The sequence below is a fragment of the Lissotriton vulgaris genome, chromosome 12 (genome assembly GCF_964263255.1).
Source record: "Lissotriton vulgaris chromosome 12, aLisVul1.2, whole genome shotgun sequence".
NCBI classification, from domain to species: domain Eukaryota; kingdom Metazoa; phylum Chordata; class Amphibia; order Caudata; family Salamandridae; genus Lissotriton; species Lissotriton vulgaris.
In genome coordinates, this window is record NC_141700.1 from 46,686,926 (window position 1) to 46,703,862 (window position 16,937).

The 16,937-nt window shown below is 46.4% G+C and overlaps 1 protein-coding gene across 2 annotated transcripts in view; it reads left to right on the forward strand.

Annotated features, from left to right (window-relative positions):
* The window catches only part of SSBP4 (single stranded DNA binding protein 4), a 532,613-nt gene that overhangs the window by 504,925 nt on the left and 10,751 nt on the right, over window positions 1–16,937 (forward strand). For both annotated transcript variants that reach the window (XM_086947015.1, XM_086947014.1), the window contains 4 exons: window positions 444–514; window positions 9,816–9,894; window positions 14,469–14,497; window positions 15,150–15,251. In XM_086947015.1, coding sequence (XP_086803141.1) covers window positions 444–514; window positions 9,816–9,894; window positions 14,469–14,497; window positions 15,150–15,251 — 281 coding nt within the window. The remainder of the gene's footprint in view (window positions 1–443; window positions 515–9,815; window positions 9,895–14,468; window positions 14,498–15,149; window positions 15,252–16,937) is intronic.

Sequence of the window (16,937 nt, forward strand, 5' to 3'; positions counted from 1 at the left end):
GCTGAAAATGTATCCACTGCAAAAACGTTATTTTTGAAAAAGTTTTTTCAGCAAAAAGTATATTTTCTGGTTTTCTCCTGCATAATTTAATTTTTAATTTTTATCCTCAATTTTTTTAACATAATCTGCATTGTCAAGCTCTTTAAATTGATGAACTAAAAAAGAAAATGGCAAAGCTTGTTGATGGCAATTGTGTCTGCTTTGCATGTAACTACTTCTTTAGAAATCTGTAATTGAACATATGTTAGTGCATTACATTGTTACCTTCAGGTGCATTTAGTCGTTACACACTATGCTATGATTGGTTACGCTATGCATGCTTTTGTATACTACCACTATACACAATAGTTGCTAGAGCTGGTGTTCACAGACATAAGAATGGCATTATATTAATTGCCTGTCTCCAACAATTTAACTCACTGTGAAATGTCTTTTATTTGCAGATTCTACCAACTCTAGTGAAAATATGTACACAATGATGAACCCTATAGGGCCCGGTGGAAATCGACCAAATGTAAGTTCCTACAGTGTAAATTGCTGAGTAGGCTGGAAGATGTCATGTCACAAATAACATAGTTACTTTACTTTAACTACTATTAGTGAGTGCTAGAATCAGGCATTAATGAGGCTCACACTCGTTGTCGCACTGATGAGTACAATGCAGTCCGCTTTGCCGGATATCCACAGTGAATATGTATGAGGATAATTTACCTATGATTTTTCAGTTTAAATTATTTGAACATTTGCTGATCATTTCGAAATTCAGGCAGGTTTTACCATTCGTTTAAACAACACTCTTCACTCTACGCATCTCTTTACAGAAGATTTGAAAAGCGTAGTTTCCTCCTTCTTAGCCTCCTCTCTCATACAACTGTCTCCGAATTCTTCCAAACTTTACTTCGGACTTGTTTCATCTTCATCCGTCTCAGTGTGTACTTGTGAAGACCATGGTTTAGGGTTATGAATTTTGGATACCATATCCGTGGCTTCAGCCCTGCCACCCCATGTTTTTATTGTTATACCCCTACTGAATGCCTAGAACTTGACGCTTAGTTTTACTTACAACTTACCACTGCTCACACATTGCAGTTGTTGCTTGAATACGCATATATATTTCACCAGTATCGTTCTACGCAATTACAACTTAAATGTTTGTGACCTTGTATGTGATTTGGCCATCCCATAATAGGATTTCTTCACAGTCCGTGGGAAACGTGCATAGAAAAAGCTTTACGAATATGCTCAGAAGTCGATGCAACAGAATTTGCGTCTGTGTACGCCACAGAATTCCAAGATGATAGGGAGCTGCGAAAGTATTGTGGTCTACACACTTCTGTCCATGACACCTTAACCCATGAACTTTATTCAGTGTGCTCTTCTGAAGTCATGACCCTCTAACCCTTACCCATGATGAACCTCACACGTTGAGACCAGACGCTTCCCATATTGGAAACCCACACCTTACCCGCCGAGCCTAGCAGCACATGAACCCTGTTACCCACCTACATGAATCCAATTATGAATGTCTGCAATCGAGGCTCTTGCATCTCTATGGCTCGCTCCATGCGCAAGTGCATCTACACATTTACTGCAGCATGATTGTCACAACCCTATGAACTTCACTTAGACCCCAGTCCCCTCCGCATAGGCACACTATTAACCCATTTGCTACCAATCTTGCCAAGCAGACATTGGATCCTATAAATCAACCAACCCAAACTGCTGTGAGGCCTCATCATAGGTATAAAGCACTATACAAATCTATTATGCAGTGCAATGCAAGACGAAATGTACCCACGCTTGGCATACGCTACTCTGTATCCCTTAAGTTCAGAAAGGAATTGGCATAATTCAGCGAAGGTGGGCGCATGATTAGGTGTGTATTAAAGTAGGAGGGAAGTAATATTGCTTGAAAAGGCAAGAGATATTGCCTATCACTCAATGTTAGTTAATCCCCCCTTAGTAGCCCTGCCTACATTAACCCTAGTAGTAAATGGATTCGTCCACTGTGTAGTTAGTTAGGCATTAGACGCTACCAGGAAGCTTTAAGGGTGTTGAATGGAGGCACATCTACTTACACAGTGGGTACCTTAGGCAACTATTTGCTTGCAGTTGGGTTGTTGAGAAAAGAAAAGGACCAAACATGTTATCCAGTATTTGGGTGTCTTTCATAGATTCACATGCCTGAATCATTCCCCGTCGTCGAGACGGGAGCCTCCGGTACATAAAAAAGTAATGTCCTAAGACATACATAAAGAGAATAGGTCTAAGGGTCTAACCTTAGTAACCTATCTAGGTCCTTATGCAGGAAGGACCAAATAGAGTAGGCTCCAGGGTCCCACCTTGGTAGCCTATCTGTGTCCTTTTGTAAAAAAAGGACCAAAACAAAAGGAACAACCAATCAGCTACTACCTCCCTCTAGAACCTTCCTGTGAGGAGCCTCAGTCTCTCAGATTTTCTACCGCACGTTGTGCTAGGGAGTCTCCACCTGAGTTCTCCTCAGGAATATCGTATTTTCTCCAAACTTCACAGTTTTTTCGACTTTCTACTATGGCTGACGTCAAGAAAAGAGCACTTTTCCGTCCCTGTGCCTCCTGTGGTAAACTAAGGCTCCACGTGGACGACGAACATGAGGAATGCCTGTATTGCCTCTACCCTCACCACAAGACCATCGACTGCAAGATTTGCCGTAAGTTCTCCGTCAAAACCCAGAAAGACCGGGAAGGGAGACTTCTTATCTGGCTGAACAGGCTCAAAAACAAACCGACCGACCTCATTTCCGAGGGTGGGAGCATGTCGGTCGCCTCACAACTTTCCCTGAAGAGGCCTAGGGCTTCCTCGCCTGGCCACTCAGCGACCCCTCCTAAGAGGTCTAAAAAGGCTTCAGAGGGCAAGCCTGCCGTATCTAGCAAGGACCTTCCTGTCCCTAGGAAGCAACCACTGCTTACGGTGACGACGGCGCAATCGGCGACCACCTCATCGCCTAAAACCGTCTCAACATCGACGACGACGGTATCGACGACGATGGCATCGTCGGCGTCCTCCTCATCGACGACTCTAACCTACTCGTCGTCAGCAGGACGACCGATTTCATCCTCCGCACCGTCGACGACAAGACCGTCGACGAGGACATCGACGACGGCACCGTCGACGAGGGCGTCGACGACAGCACCGTCGACGAAGACGTCGACGACGACACCGTCGACGAAAGTCACACCGTCGACGAAGCCGTCGACGAGGGACACTCCGTCGACGAAGGGCGCTCCGTCGACGGCGGCGCCGACGACGAAGCAGTCGACGAAGGAAACGCTGCTTAAAGCTCCGTCGACGAGAGGGTCGTCGACGGATGCACCGTCGACGAAGACTATACCGACGGCTACTGGTACCTGGAAAGAATCCGAGCTCTTGTCACACGCAATGGACGCTCAGACTTCCCATGTCTCCATTAGGATCACCAAAAGGCAGATCACTCCGGAGATGACCTCACCTAGTAAGGTCCAACAGCTGACACCATCCTGCTTCTTACAGGACCAGGAGCCGGAGGAGGAGGAGGAGTTTACCCAAGCCACTAGTCCTTCCGACCTAATTGTCAAGTGCCAGAGTACGGACGAAGAGCAGGAGGTTGAGGAATCGACCCCTCCAGTAGTGCCTACCCAAGTCCACACCCAGGTGACCCCAATGGTGTGCTTGCCGGCCTCATTGGTTGCAGACTTGAGCTTTCTCGTCCAAGACTACAAACTGCGGTTTCCGCAGAAAGCCACCCCTACTGTCCCACCAACCCCGCAGCCATCTGTGCCCGTTCCTGCACAAGGGACAAGACCTAGGCCCCCTCCACTGATCCTTCCTAGGACACAGGACCCTGCTCAAGACCCTATCTCGTCCGAGGAAGAGGACAGAGAACATGAAGAAGGGGAAGTCCGAGATGATGATACGGACGTGGATGCGGACCAGGACTATGTTACTCACTCTCCAGCCTCTCCGGAGCCACAATCTTCTGAGTCTCCACCTGCTGATATTGGAGGTTTCCATAACCTCATGGAAAGGGCTGCCAAAAGGTTCCATATGTCAATGGAATCTCAGGAAACTGAATGTTTCCTCTATGACTTTAAAGAACCAACTAAGAAAACTACTAGATCGATTCCGATCATTGATTATCTACTCAAACAGGGCAAGCAGCTCATGCAATCTCCAGCTTCCCTACAGGTAATCGTACCCAAACTGGATAAAAAGTACAGAGCTACGTCTTCAGCTCCAGCATGCCTCACGGGTCACCCCAAGGCGGACTCTGTGGTCACCCAGGCGGCGCAGAAGAACTCGCGTAACCCTGCATCACCTTTATCGACACCACCAGATAAAGAAGGCAGGAAGTTAGATGCAGTTGGGAAACGCTTTTCCACTACCTCTGCGACAACGGTGAAAATTGCCAATTCCATCGCCCTTCTTGGGCGTTACAACCGCCAACTCTGGGCGGACATCGCGCCCTACATTGCCGACCTGCCGGAAGATGCTAAAGCGGAGGCACACTCGCTCCTCCTTGAGGGCCAAACATCGGCATCAGAACTGATAGACTGCGCCATTGACGTGGCCATGACTGGATTCAGACAGCTGGCGGGAGCCGCTGTCCTGCGACGCCAAGGCTGGCTTAAAGCCACCTCTTTCAGACAGGAGGTCCAGACCAAGATCTTAGATATGCCCTATGATGGCGATCACCTATTCGGCGAGAAGATTGACGAAGCCCTCACTGCAATTAAAAAGGACACTGACACAGCCAGAGCCCTGGGCACTCTGCAATCTCGCACTCAGTCCTTTCGTGCCAACAGGGGGAGGGGACAATCCTCCTATAGAGGATCTTATCAAAACAAGTCCTCTTACTCTTACTCTCAGGGTAAAACGCAATTTCAACAGCGCCAAAACCAGTCGGGACGTCAGTCCTCCTTCAATAAATCGTCCTACAGAGGGAAAGGACAGAAGAGACCAGCAGGCAATCGACAATGACTTTTCCAATTGGCCAGCCCCTCCACCATCGCTTCCCTTGCGACTTGGAGGGAAGCTTTCCTTTTACCTTCAAAACTGGCGGCAAATAACGACAGACCGGTGGGTTCTACAACTCCTTCAATTCGGCCACTCTCTAGAATTCCTCTCAAACCCTCCTCAGACACCACCTGTCAAGCGTCCTCACAGACACCTGCGGCTGCTTCGGCAAGAACTAACATCCATGCTCCAGAAAGGCGCGATAGAAAAAGTTCCACACGCCCAGATGGGGGAGGGCTTCTATTCCCACTTCTTCCTCATCCACAAGAAGGGGAAGAAATGGCGTCCAATTCTCGACTTAAGAGCCCTCAACGTGTTTCTCAAGAAGCAATCGTTTCGAATGGTCACGCTACAGGAGATCCTGGGACTCCTGGAAAAAGGCGATTACATGACATCACTCGACCTACAGGACGCCTATTACCACATCCCTATCCTCAAGGGTCACAGAAAGTTCCTAAGGTTTGCAGTCGCAGGGATACACTACCAATTCCGCGTACTCCCCTTCGGCCTCAAATCTGCTCCAAGGATCTTTACGAAATGCCTTTCTCCGGTCGCAGCCTATCTCCGCCAGCAGGGACACCAGGTCTTCCCTTACCTGGACGACTGGCTGGTAAAAGCTCCGTCGAGAGCAGCCGCAGCTGCATCTTCCAGCGCCTGTCTGCATCTTTTCCGCCGCCTTGGACTGACCCTCAACAGGGAAAAGTCATCCCTGACACCAGCTCGAGTCATCACCTTCCTAGGAGCTACCCTGGACACGGATTGCACGAAGGCCTTTCCATCACAGGAGAGAAAGTCGAAACTCATCTCCTTGGCCAAGTCAGTGGCATCCAAACAGTCTCTGACCGTCCGCCTCTTCAAATCGCTCCTTGGCATGATGTCGTCATGTATCCTTCTCATCCCTCACTGCCGCCTAAAAATGCGCCCCCTTCAGGAAGAACTGTCAAAACAATGGACACAAGCGAAGGGATCCTTCGAGGACCGCTTACGAGTCACTCAACATCTAATCAACAGTCTACAATGGTGGACTTCAGACAAACACCTGTCGCAAGGACTACCGTTCCTGCTTCCGGCGCAACCACATATCATCACCACGGATGCATCCTTGGAGGGCTGGGGTGCAGTCCTACAAGAACTGCAGACCAACGGAAAATGGTCGCCACAGGAGTCCAAGCTCCACATCAACATTCTAGAGCTACGGGCGGTCTTCCTGGCGCTCCAATCGTTCCTCCCGCGCATCAGAAACTCCCCAGTGCTAGTCAGGACGGACAACACCACGACTATGCACTACCTGAACAAACAGGGTGGGACGCGCTCGCTATCTCTCTCTCGAGAATCTCAGAGAGTTTGGAACTGGCTTCTACAACATGGCATCACCCTCAAAGCCGAATACGTTCCAGGCAAGGACAATGTCCTGGCGGACGCCCTCAGCAGAGAACAGTCCCTATCCCACGAATGGGAGTTAGACGAGAGTGCATTGAACCACATCTTCACGAAGTGGGGGACACCACAGATAGACCTCTTCGCCACCAGGGAGAACGCCAGATGCCCAAGCTTCGCAAGCAGGCTTCCCCAACCAGGAACTCTAGGGAATGCATTTTCAATAGCTTGGCAGAACGTGTTTGCTTACGCCTTTCCGCCATTCCCACTGATACCCAGAGTAATCAGGAAAATGAAATCGGAGCCCTGCACTCTAATCCTCATCGCCCCATCCTGGCCGAGGCAGCACTGGTACACGGAGCTCCACCGTCTATCCGTCCACCCACCTCTTCGTCTTCACAGTCACCCAACCCTGCTCACGATGTCTCACGGGCAGGTTCTCCACCCGAACCTGGGCCCTCTGAAATTGTCAGCCTGGCTCCTGACTACCGTGAGTTCAGCCATCTAAACATCCCACAAGAGTGCAAAGATGTCCTGTCCAACGCCAGAGCTAACAGCACAAAAAAGACCTATACTCTCAAGTGGAAACGCTTCTGCATCTGGTGTGAAAAGGAGGGTCTACACCCCTTCCGGGTCACTCCCCAACAACTCCTGCCATACCTTCTACACCTGGCGCACTCAGGCCTGGCCCATGCGTCCATCAAGGTCCACTTGGCAGCGATTTCTAGGTTCACTCGAACTTCTAGGGGCCCCTCTCTGTGGGCGGACAGACTCATTAAGCAATTTCTGAAAGGCCTCTTTAGGTCCTTCCCTAGACCAAAACCTGTCCCTCCAACGTGGCAGCTCAACATAGTTCTTCACCAGCTGATGAAACATCCCTTCGAACCTATCCACAAGTCTGACATAAAATTCCTGTCGTGGAAGACAGCCCTCCTACTTGCTCTGACCTCGGCCAGAAGAGTAGGCGAGCTACAGGCCCTTTCCGTCCAGGACCCATTCCTTCAATTCAAGGAGGACAGAGTCATCCTGCGTACCAACCCACGTTTCATACCCAAAGTCCCTTCGGACTTCCATCTTAATGAGCCGGTGGTTCTTAAATCATTCTTTCCGAACCCATCTACCCCGGCTGAGAGATCACTGCACTCTTTAGACCTTCAAAGATGCCTAAAATTCTATCTTGACAGAACAAGACAATTCAGGAAGTCATCCCAACTCTTTGTCGCATTCAGCAGGCCTAGGAAAGGCATGCCCTTAACTAAACAGAGCATATCACGATGGATCTCCTCAGCCATAACTCTCTGCCACGAGAAGGCAGGAAGACCTCTGGACTCACGGGCCAAAGCCCACTCCACCAGAGCCATGTCTACGTCTGCGGCACTATTTGCTGGAGTGCCACTCCTAGACATATGTAGAGCGGCGACCTGGAAGTCCCCGCATACCTTCACCAGGCACTACTGCTTGGACGCTGAGCTGACGAAAGACGCAGCAGTGGGCAGAGCAGTGCTTCGCCATCTATTCCAGTGAGGTGAGCCCTCCTACTTCCCACCATCCTTGACTGGTATGCACATTTCTTTGTTACTAGATTCTGCATGACATTGTATGCTGTTGTTTTTTTCCTACAGTCACAAATGTTCATTTCTTGCAGTAATATACTGTCTGTATCTTCACAGAATGTGCATATTGTATTGCTTGCTACTCTGATTCAGGCATGTGAATCTATGAAAGACACCCAAATACTGGATAAGAAATGCGTTACTTACCTGTAACTGCAGTTATCCAGTATTAGTGTCTTTCATAGATTCACATGCACCCTCCCGCCTCCCCTGGAAGGACTCACCTCTCTCTACAGGTTTACACCTATCCAACTTGGTGCGTACGAAAATCTGAGAGACTGAGGCTCCTCACAGGAAGGTTCTAGAGGGAGGTAGTAGCTGATTGGTTGTTCCTTTTGTTTTGGTCCTTTTTTTACAAAAGGACACAGATAGGCTACCAAGGTGGGACCCTGGAGCCTACTCTATTTGGTCCTTCCTGCATAAGGACCTAGATAGGTTACTAAGGTTAGACCCTTAGACCTATTCTCTTTATGTATGTCTTAGGACATTACTTTTTTATGTACCGGAGGCTCCCGTCTCGACGACGGGGAATGATTCAGGCATGTGAATCTATGAAAGACACTAATACTGGATAACTGCAGTTACAGGTAAGTAACGCATTTCTTCAGTCGCAATGAGCGGGTTGGCCGGTTTTATGCCTGTTTATTTTAAACACAGCAGCTCCCTCTCACGCCGCCAGTCCAGCACAAAGACCCGCCTACCTTTGTACAAAATAGCTGACAGCACTGGGTCTGCACTTTGATTTGTAAACCTTTTTAACTCATTTTATCTGACTTTTAAGACATTTGATTAACTCTACGTTATGCATGACTATATTACTTGCACTAGCACTTTAGCGTGCACCAGATTAGCCGGGTGGCTGCTACCGCTTACCTCTGAATTGCCTCTTGTTTTCAATCTGCATACCGACATTCTAGCATGACATTAGACGAGTTGGTTGACTGGTTATTATCACAACCAGCTTTAAATAAAATAGCTACTTTACTTTGGGCAGTCCATTGACAGAACAGCCCAGCTTTACACAACGTGTTAGCATGAATGGTTTTATGCAATCAACTTTCCGAAATAAACATTGCTTGCAGCCATATCCAATCTGTATATTGCCTCGAGCACCAGTTAAAACTTGCTACACTGCAACAAGATGGAGGACATTTTGTGAGAGACCTTTTTGCGTGACATTTATGTTTAATAAGCATTATTACCCATTGCAGAGTATGTTAACTACTGTTAATTGCCCACCCTGCAATTACGGACCCGCTAAAAGGACCTAAAATGAGAAGAGTAATTAAGATCTGTTAACATCCAAAAGCAAGTAGAAGATGAGGCTATTGCCATCCGTCCCGCTATTCTTGTCCAATTCAGGCAAATAAACACACCCACTGTCTCTGCCCGCTTCATGCCCATGACCCAAGTATTCACCCAAATAACCTTTGTTAATGTCCTGTTCGAATTGATTGACTGAATCACAGCATAATACCCATATTCCTTATATTGACAATCAGGAGTTACTGTGATCTGAATACAAGGGTGTCGCTCTGAGCCCATCATGTCTTCTCGGCTTAATGCAACGAATGTCCCGCTAGACGTACATTCCAGAACGGATTGCCCAACAGGTTTTTAAGAGCGCCGGCAAAGCAATCATCTGCGAGGCACCCCGCATACCGCTCGCTGCTGCAATTAGAAAACTGGCAGCAAGAGCGGCCGCTTAATATGGAAATGAGAAGCTTGCGCGCGTGCTGCTCTGGCTCTGCGCGACGCTTGTTCTGAATCCTAACCTGGCGCCTTCTCTTGCAGTTCCCCATGGGCCCTGGCCCCGACGGCCCAATGGGAGGAATGGGAGCCATGGAGCCACATCATATGAACGGATCGTTAGGTAAGTGTCTACTGCGCATGCTCCCTCCAACTTTGAACCTCTATTATTTTTCATGTTGCCCTAACACATCAGACTTGGAGATTTCAGTCCGCAATCTGGAACCACAGAATTATGAGAATGTGTGCTTGTTAAAGTGTTGTACCTAGCCAGTTTGTAGAAATTGTTAATTACCTACTGAAAAAATGGAATTCACTGTGTCATGTGGTAAGGGATAAGCACACACCCAAATCATCAATCTCACAAACTTTGAAAAGGAGATTTTGTATTTTTGTTTTATTTCCATTCATAGTGTTTATTTTGGGACTTTCACCTCATAAAACAATGCATACATACAATAACAAAGACAATAAGCATAAAAAATAAATCTTACTTATACCATGAATATGTACAGTACAAAGTAATCGCCTCGCATGTGCAAAAAGTTCCTAGTATCAAACATTTTCATAAGAAATTACACTTTACAGAATAAACCCCATTTTATTGAACATTTGAACCACTTTTAAAGCAATACATTCCATTTAAAAGCTGTATAAGCGTAAATGACCGTTACTATCAATAAAAACGAAATTGTAGAAAATGTGTGAATGTTGCACTAATTCAAAAAAACACAACCTGTACTAATATCTAAAATACAAATAAGGTTTGCTGCAAATTTGTGTTTAATAAGGAATGCCCCATCCGCTTCCTTACTAGCCAGACCACGTGAAGATATCCGCTTACAGTGGGTACAATACCCGGATTAGTGTTTATCCGGAGGATCCTAGAGGCCGTTGGATAATGCCTAATGCCGAGGTTTAAGAAAGTGGTCTGATCCAAATTCTTCTTGCTCCTTTATGCAATGGGCAGAAGAAAGTCAGGTGTTTGGTCACTTCCATTGAATCCCTACTAGATTATCGCTGCCTTCTACCACCACAGCACCAACCCTATTCCAATACTTGGGGATGAAAGGTGACGCTGACGTCACATGGCTCCCCCTTTGGTGTTTTACGGCTGCTGAGTGTTGGACACTGCCCTGTGCAAGTGAGAGTCCTCATTGGAGACGCCTGTCCTGGTTGGGTTCTCTACGCTGAATGCCGCTAGTTGGGTAGATGCACTTTCCATAAAGTTGAATCCGCGGAGGGTTTCAGGTATTCTTCTTTCACGAACTCTGCATTTTGTTTTGTATTTTACTATTAACTGTTCAAAGCTGAAGTACATGAAAAGGTCTAAAGCAATAGTATGAGGTGAGAGAGCTTTTCGCCTTGTGTGTGGGAACCATTGTTGGGGTCATTTTCCAGGGACTGTCATGCAGGGCCGGGTTTAGGAAGGCACGACCGGTGCAGTGGCACCGGTCACTGAGCTGAGAGGCGCAGCGTTTAGAAATAACATGGGTTTAAAAGCACAGCGTTCACCCCTGAGGGTGTCCAGGAGCTGTCCTGGGCACAGGGAGATTACGGGATTTGCCCAGAATCGCTGGATATTGCACCGATGCACAGACTCGAACCCAGCTCCCCGGCTCCGTAGTCGGCAGCTCGGGCCCCTGTGCCACATCCTCTCCCAAGTTCCTTTTGTGTCCACCCGTTTTGAAGCAACAATACAAATATCAAGATAACTTTGGTGATTAATGCTCTTACTGGAGAGAGATTGTTTGTCTAGTGGCAGTTTTGACTCATCAGAAAGTTACTAAGAGGGTTAATGTGCCTACTGCAAAGAACCTGTTCAATACAGTTTACAGAGCTGTTATTTATGTGGATAGCTCAGTGGGTTATTGCTTTTGTGACAGAGATTCTTTTATTTGCAGTTCATAAGTTGCAATCCTGATATAGGACAGTCACCTTTGATCTGGCCTCAACGAGCTGCAGGCACTTTGCATGGTACAGGGGAGAAGATTATGTTTTTTGCACTCCTTCATCAGCCTTCTGTTGTTAAAAGGGGCTTGTATGGGTAGAAATACATTCTTATTCGTAAAGTCAACCCTAACTACTGTAGTACGTTTTAAATCCGGAGTTTCTGCTTCTCCAGACCAAACACTCTTAAAATATACTGCCTACTATGGAGGACATGTGATTCCTACACATTGTAATCCTCTTTGTCGTATGTTAAATTCACTATAAACTGATTTACACATGCATGGTTATGTATAATGTGTGGTACAAAAGGGGGTGGTGATGGACGGAGCATCTGAACCAATCAAACACTCACACCCAGTCAACAGATCTGGGTTTGATCCATCGCCGTTCTTTAGCCCACTCTGCCACCCCAGTTCAGACATGGCCATATGCAAATCAGTCTGACCCTGTGCCTCATGGGAACAGTCCAGCCCGAACTGCCAAGCCATGCCTTCCCTGGACCGGGAACAAGCTTCCTAGGACCGGTTTCTGGCATTCCAGCCGTCTTCAGCCCGGCTTGCTTGAATCCAGTGGCAAAGTGAGCAAGGGACTCACGTCTGAGCAAACCCTGCCAACTTATGTTCTGGCGCCCTACACTGGTATGAGTAGTTAGAAGCATAAAACAAATGAAATGCATGTGAGTGAGGGGGCTATGGAGAGATGAGGGGCACTGTTGGAGGGTGGTAGTGTGGGAATCCGAGGTGAAGGAGGTCATTGAGGGCCCCCAAAAAAAGATGATTGCACCTGATGTCATGGTCTGGGAAAGTATGCATGAAAACTGCCAACTTCGGTTGATGCGGGCATCTTCGGTGGTTGAAGAGAGGTTCACCCGCTCTAAATGGGACGGAGAAACCACAAGTTAGTTCGCCCTCCTACCACACTCCGAATAATTCCCAGAGCATTTAATGTAGTCAGTAAAACTATTTAAGTGGTCTCAGTTTTGCAGCAAGTACAGAGAGACTGTGTGATTCCATGAGGTAAAAGCAATATGCATGATAATCGTGCCAGGCCTCCAAATAAATACTAGAATCATTTTTGGGGGTCATTTTGTGATTTGGCGCCACGTAGTGCTTCTCTTGGAAATTCCAGCCTTGTGTACATCAAATTCAATTTCAATTTGTTGTAGGGTCAAAAAATAAAAACATGTTATTGAAAACCACGAGAACAACCACAGTGGGCACTTAAAAAAAATCCAGGATGCGTGGCCACTGTGGCAAAACAAGGTGGTAAATTGTTGTTTATTTGCAAAAACCCACACATCAGCAATGTAGACAACTAACTAGGGATTGTGGGTGCATTTTTGCGTTCCTCTGGATATATGTTAGCAGAGGATGGAAAGCGGCCTCCTCCGAGTCGGCAAGTTTCCGGACGATGCTTTGAGTTGCAAGGGGGTGCCCTGTACAGAAGTGTCCCTCTACCAGGGCATCGTGGTGGGCATACATTTGGGCCCACTTCACTGAGCCCTTTTTCTGCTGCTGAGCCACAAAGCAGTTTTGCCTGCAGATGTCATGCAGGGCCGGGTTTAGGACGGTACGACCGGTGCAGTGCCACCGCTCACTGAGCTGAGAGGCGCAGCGTTTAGAAATAACATGTGTTTAAAAGCACCTGCTGCCAAGTTAGTTTGTAGAGCAGAGGATGTGTTATTTATTTATGCAGATATTCCACCGCATCTACAATTTTCATGCCAGAGCCCGCATCCTGCTACCCCGCCCCCCTCCCCTCCCCACCACCACCACCACCCCCACCCCCTGTTACTGGTGAGCGTTCCCAAGAAAGTGCCAGGAAAACGAAAGTAGCCCCCAAGTGCCTCGCCCAAATTGACTAAAACCTCCACAGGCAAAATGCTATTGCCCTGGATTGCAAGTTGGAAGTAAAACAAGAGCCGGTTGTCTTTAGTAGTTCGATGTCCTTCATTTATCGCCTTTGAAACAAATGAACGACTGGTTTAAACGGGCCAGAACGTGCCCCACGCACATTTCTGAAAGTGCACACCTATCCACTGGGCTGCCTTACTGTCAACGCCTCCCTCCTGAAAGGTGTTACGACCAAAGTTTCCTTCCTCAAATGTATTGAATGACTAGATGGTTTTGTTAGACAAGTCACACGTCTCTTGTTGTTCTTCCTGCCTTTTCTCATGTCCTCTTCGAACTTTTCTCCGTCAATAAAAATGTTAAATCCTAGCTTTTTTTTTTACAACTTATTTCCTGGCTTGTTTAGTAAGCTTTGGAGACAACATTTGACCAAAATTTAGAACTACAGGTAGCACATTTGACAATCTTGGAGCGCCATCTGGTGTTTATGAGAAGTAGTACACGCTAAAATAAATGTGATGTGGCAGGTGTTATTTGTAACTAACTAAGTGCCTGTGCTGTATTTGAACCCTTAGTCTCGTGCTTTAAAATCGGAGTTTGAAAACGAAACCACCTATTGTACTTTAATAGTGAGTGTAGGGAGAACTCTTGTATAAAGTTTATTGCTGGCTGGGGTGGATTATACTGTTGAGAAATTGTGAGCCAGTCCAACAGACTGAAGTGACGGGGAAGAGTCAGTCGCATAGCTGCACCAGACGTGTGCCTCTCTCTCCCCACGCCTATAGGATCTTATTTTGATGTGCTTGCGGGCCCAGCCAGGTCTGGTCTAGAATCCGTTACAGTGAGGTTTAATCCAAATTACTAAAATGAATTCATGATTTTTCTTTATCTATAGGTTCGGGAGACATGGATGGTTTGCCAAAGGTAAGATCATGCAAAATAGCATCATTAAATGTGATTTCTGTGGTTGGAAGATGTTACAATATGTTTCATAGTGATAGCCTAGGAGTGCGTGACACACATCACAAGAAGTAGCACATACCCCTAGTTGGATCGGCTTTCTTATCACTTATAACATTTGAGAATACCTAAACAGCAGTTTGCTTTATTTAGAGGAAGTAGTGCAGATTTTGCAGTATGAATCTGTCATGGATTCACATGCTGTGCTTATTGTGCCATCCATTGGTTGGCCTGAGAATATCATTTTTTCTGAATAAGTTTAACCCGTTGACTGCTGCTGTCGGCCAATGGTCGTCGTGTGCACTATCTTGGTAGTGCTTCACACGTCCGTTGGTCGACGCTGCCCCACCCGTTTTTTGTAGGTTCAGCACTGGAGCTGAACGTTCGATGCAGCCAGCGGGTTAAATGTGGGTATCCACCATCTTTAAATTGTTTATTTATCTTCGCACACCTTTAATCTGTCAGACCTGTACAATACAGAACAACTCTCTAGGATATTAGCATTTTTTTTAAATTTCCCAATCCATTTTAGTTATTCATCCACTAACATTTTTATCCTCTCAGATTGACATTTGTGGGCATCTTTAATTATTTTTTAACATTTTTTTTTTTTTAGAACTCTCCAAACAACATGGCAGGGATGAATAACCCACCAGGAACTCCTCGAGACGATGGCGAGATGGGCGGCAATTTCTTAAACCCTTTCCAAAGTGAAAGTGTAAGAGATCTCTTCGTTAAACTTTCAAAGTAAAATGTTGACAATATGTTGTGCCACATCCTTAAATGTGAACAGATTGTAGGGTTACTCAGTTGACGGTGTAAAAAGTTGTTCTTTCTCCGCACGGCTTAGAGTTTAGACAACATTGCTGGCAGAATAATTGAGAACCTGAAATTTAAAATCTCTTTTAAACTAATTTCTTCAAACAAGACCTGACCTTGTCATCTTGTTAAAGTTTGTACTTAATTTGTGCCAAAACTTGCAGGCCATGGGCCCTGGAAGTAATTTTTGGAGACCAGAACTTCTTTTTCATCACCTTGACCCTGAGCGAGACCGAGGAAGTCAGGAAAGGGAGTAAGATGGGAAAACAGTGGCAAAGGGAGAAAACCAGAGTGAAAAAGAGCCTGAGAAGAGTGAGATAAAGGCCCAGGAAGTATAGTGCAGAAGACGAAACTTGTATGGCGCTAAAATGTGCTGAAAATGCTGCAAAACTATGCAATGCCGTAATTTTCTAGAAACAAGTTTAACTCCAAGATCCAGAAGTGATGTAAGTTTACACAGGCGTCACATAAATATCTACCAGGCCTAGTGCAATCAGACTATATTCACAGGCCTCAGAGCTACAAGCCTATGCCAGTTGGCGTGTTATAGAACTGCTAATCATATTGCCTAGCAATGGCTAATTGGAATTACTGTACATATTGTAAGCAACGTATAGCTTGTGGTATCGAGTTTCCGGGGTGGAATTCTCTGTAGTGTACTCTATATTAATCTGTATACTCACCTACTTATTCAGTTGTGGTGTACATACACAAGGAGGGTGTGGGGTGTGTTGCAGTCTTGACAACACCTTCAATAATTTGAGACCAGCAGTGCTGTAAATCACAGATGGCTGGTCTGAGCAAATGAGGCAACCTTTTCAGTGATTGCCTAGGTTTGACGTCACATCCTGGGAGTTATTGGCATGCCCGAAGTAGAAACCACTGTGCACATCACATGTATCTTTGTAAAGTGAGAGAGACCTGAACATCTTCTATAGCAGAATTCGCAGATAAATGCCTGGCTCTCCCAATTGGGAATGCAAACGTATCTTGTAAACGTATCTTACACAGCATTTTTAAAAAATACAGCCTTAATCTTGCTGTTTTATAATCTAAATTTCTGATGGATACATCTACCAATGGATTCCTCAACTTTTGAATATCCCAATGTGCCAGCAATCCACGGAAACTTTTCTTTGCAGCTCTCTCATGTCGATGAGGACGTCATAATGCCACGGCTCCGCAAGCGACTCTGCTTGAGGCCATCAGAGCCATAAGAAGCCCATGTTGGCATGGTGACATCAGTTCCCTTTTTTCCGCACCCTTGTTGCGTAAAAAAAAATTTCTAGGCTCCCTGATTCTTCAGGAGTCTTGCAATATTTTTTCCAGAAAGCCGCAACGTTGTTACATCGAGAGAATTTCGCCTTCGAGAAAGTCTGGATTGACGCCTAGCAGGGAACGTGAAGGTCAGATGTCGATAATCGATCCTCCAGCTTGACCCACGACATGGACGTCTGTTCTTCTTGCCAGACAATTAACCCCAAGTCATTGAAGGGAAGAGAGGCAAAGCTATTTATGGCCAAGCCAAGAAAGGAGAAAAGAGGACTTCAAAAGTCTCCACCTCGGTCAGAGTCGCCATCTCCCC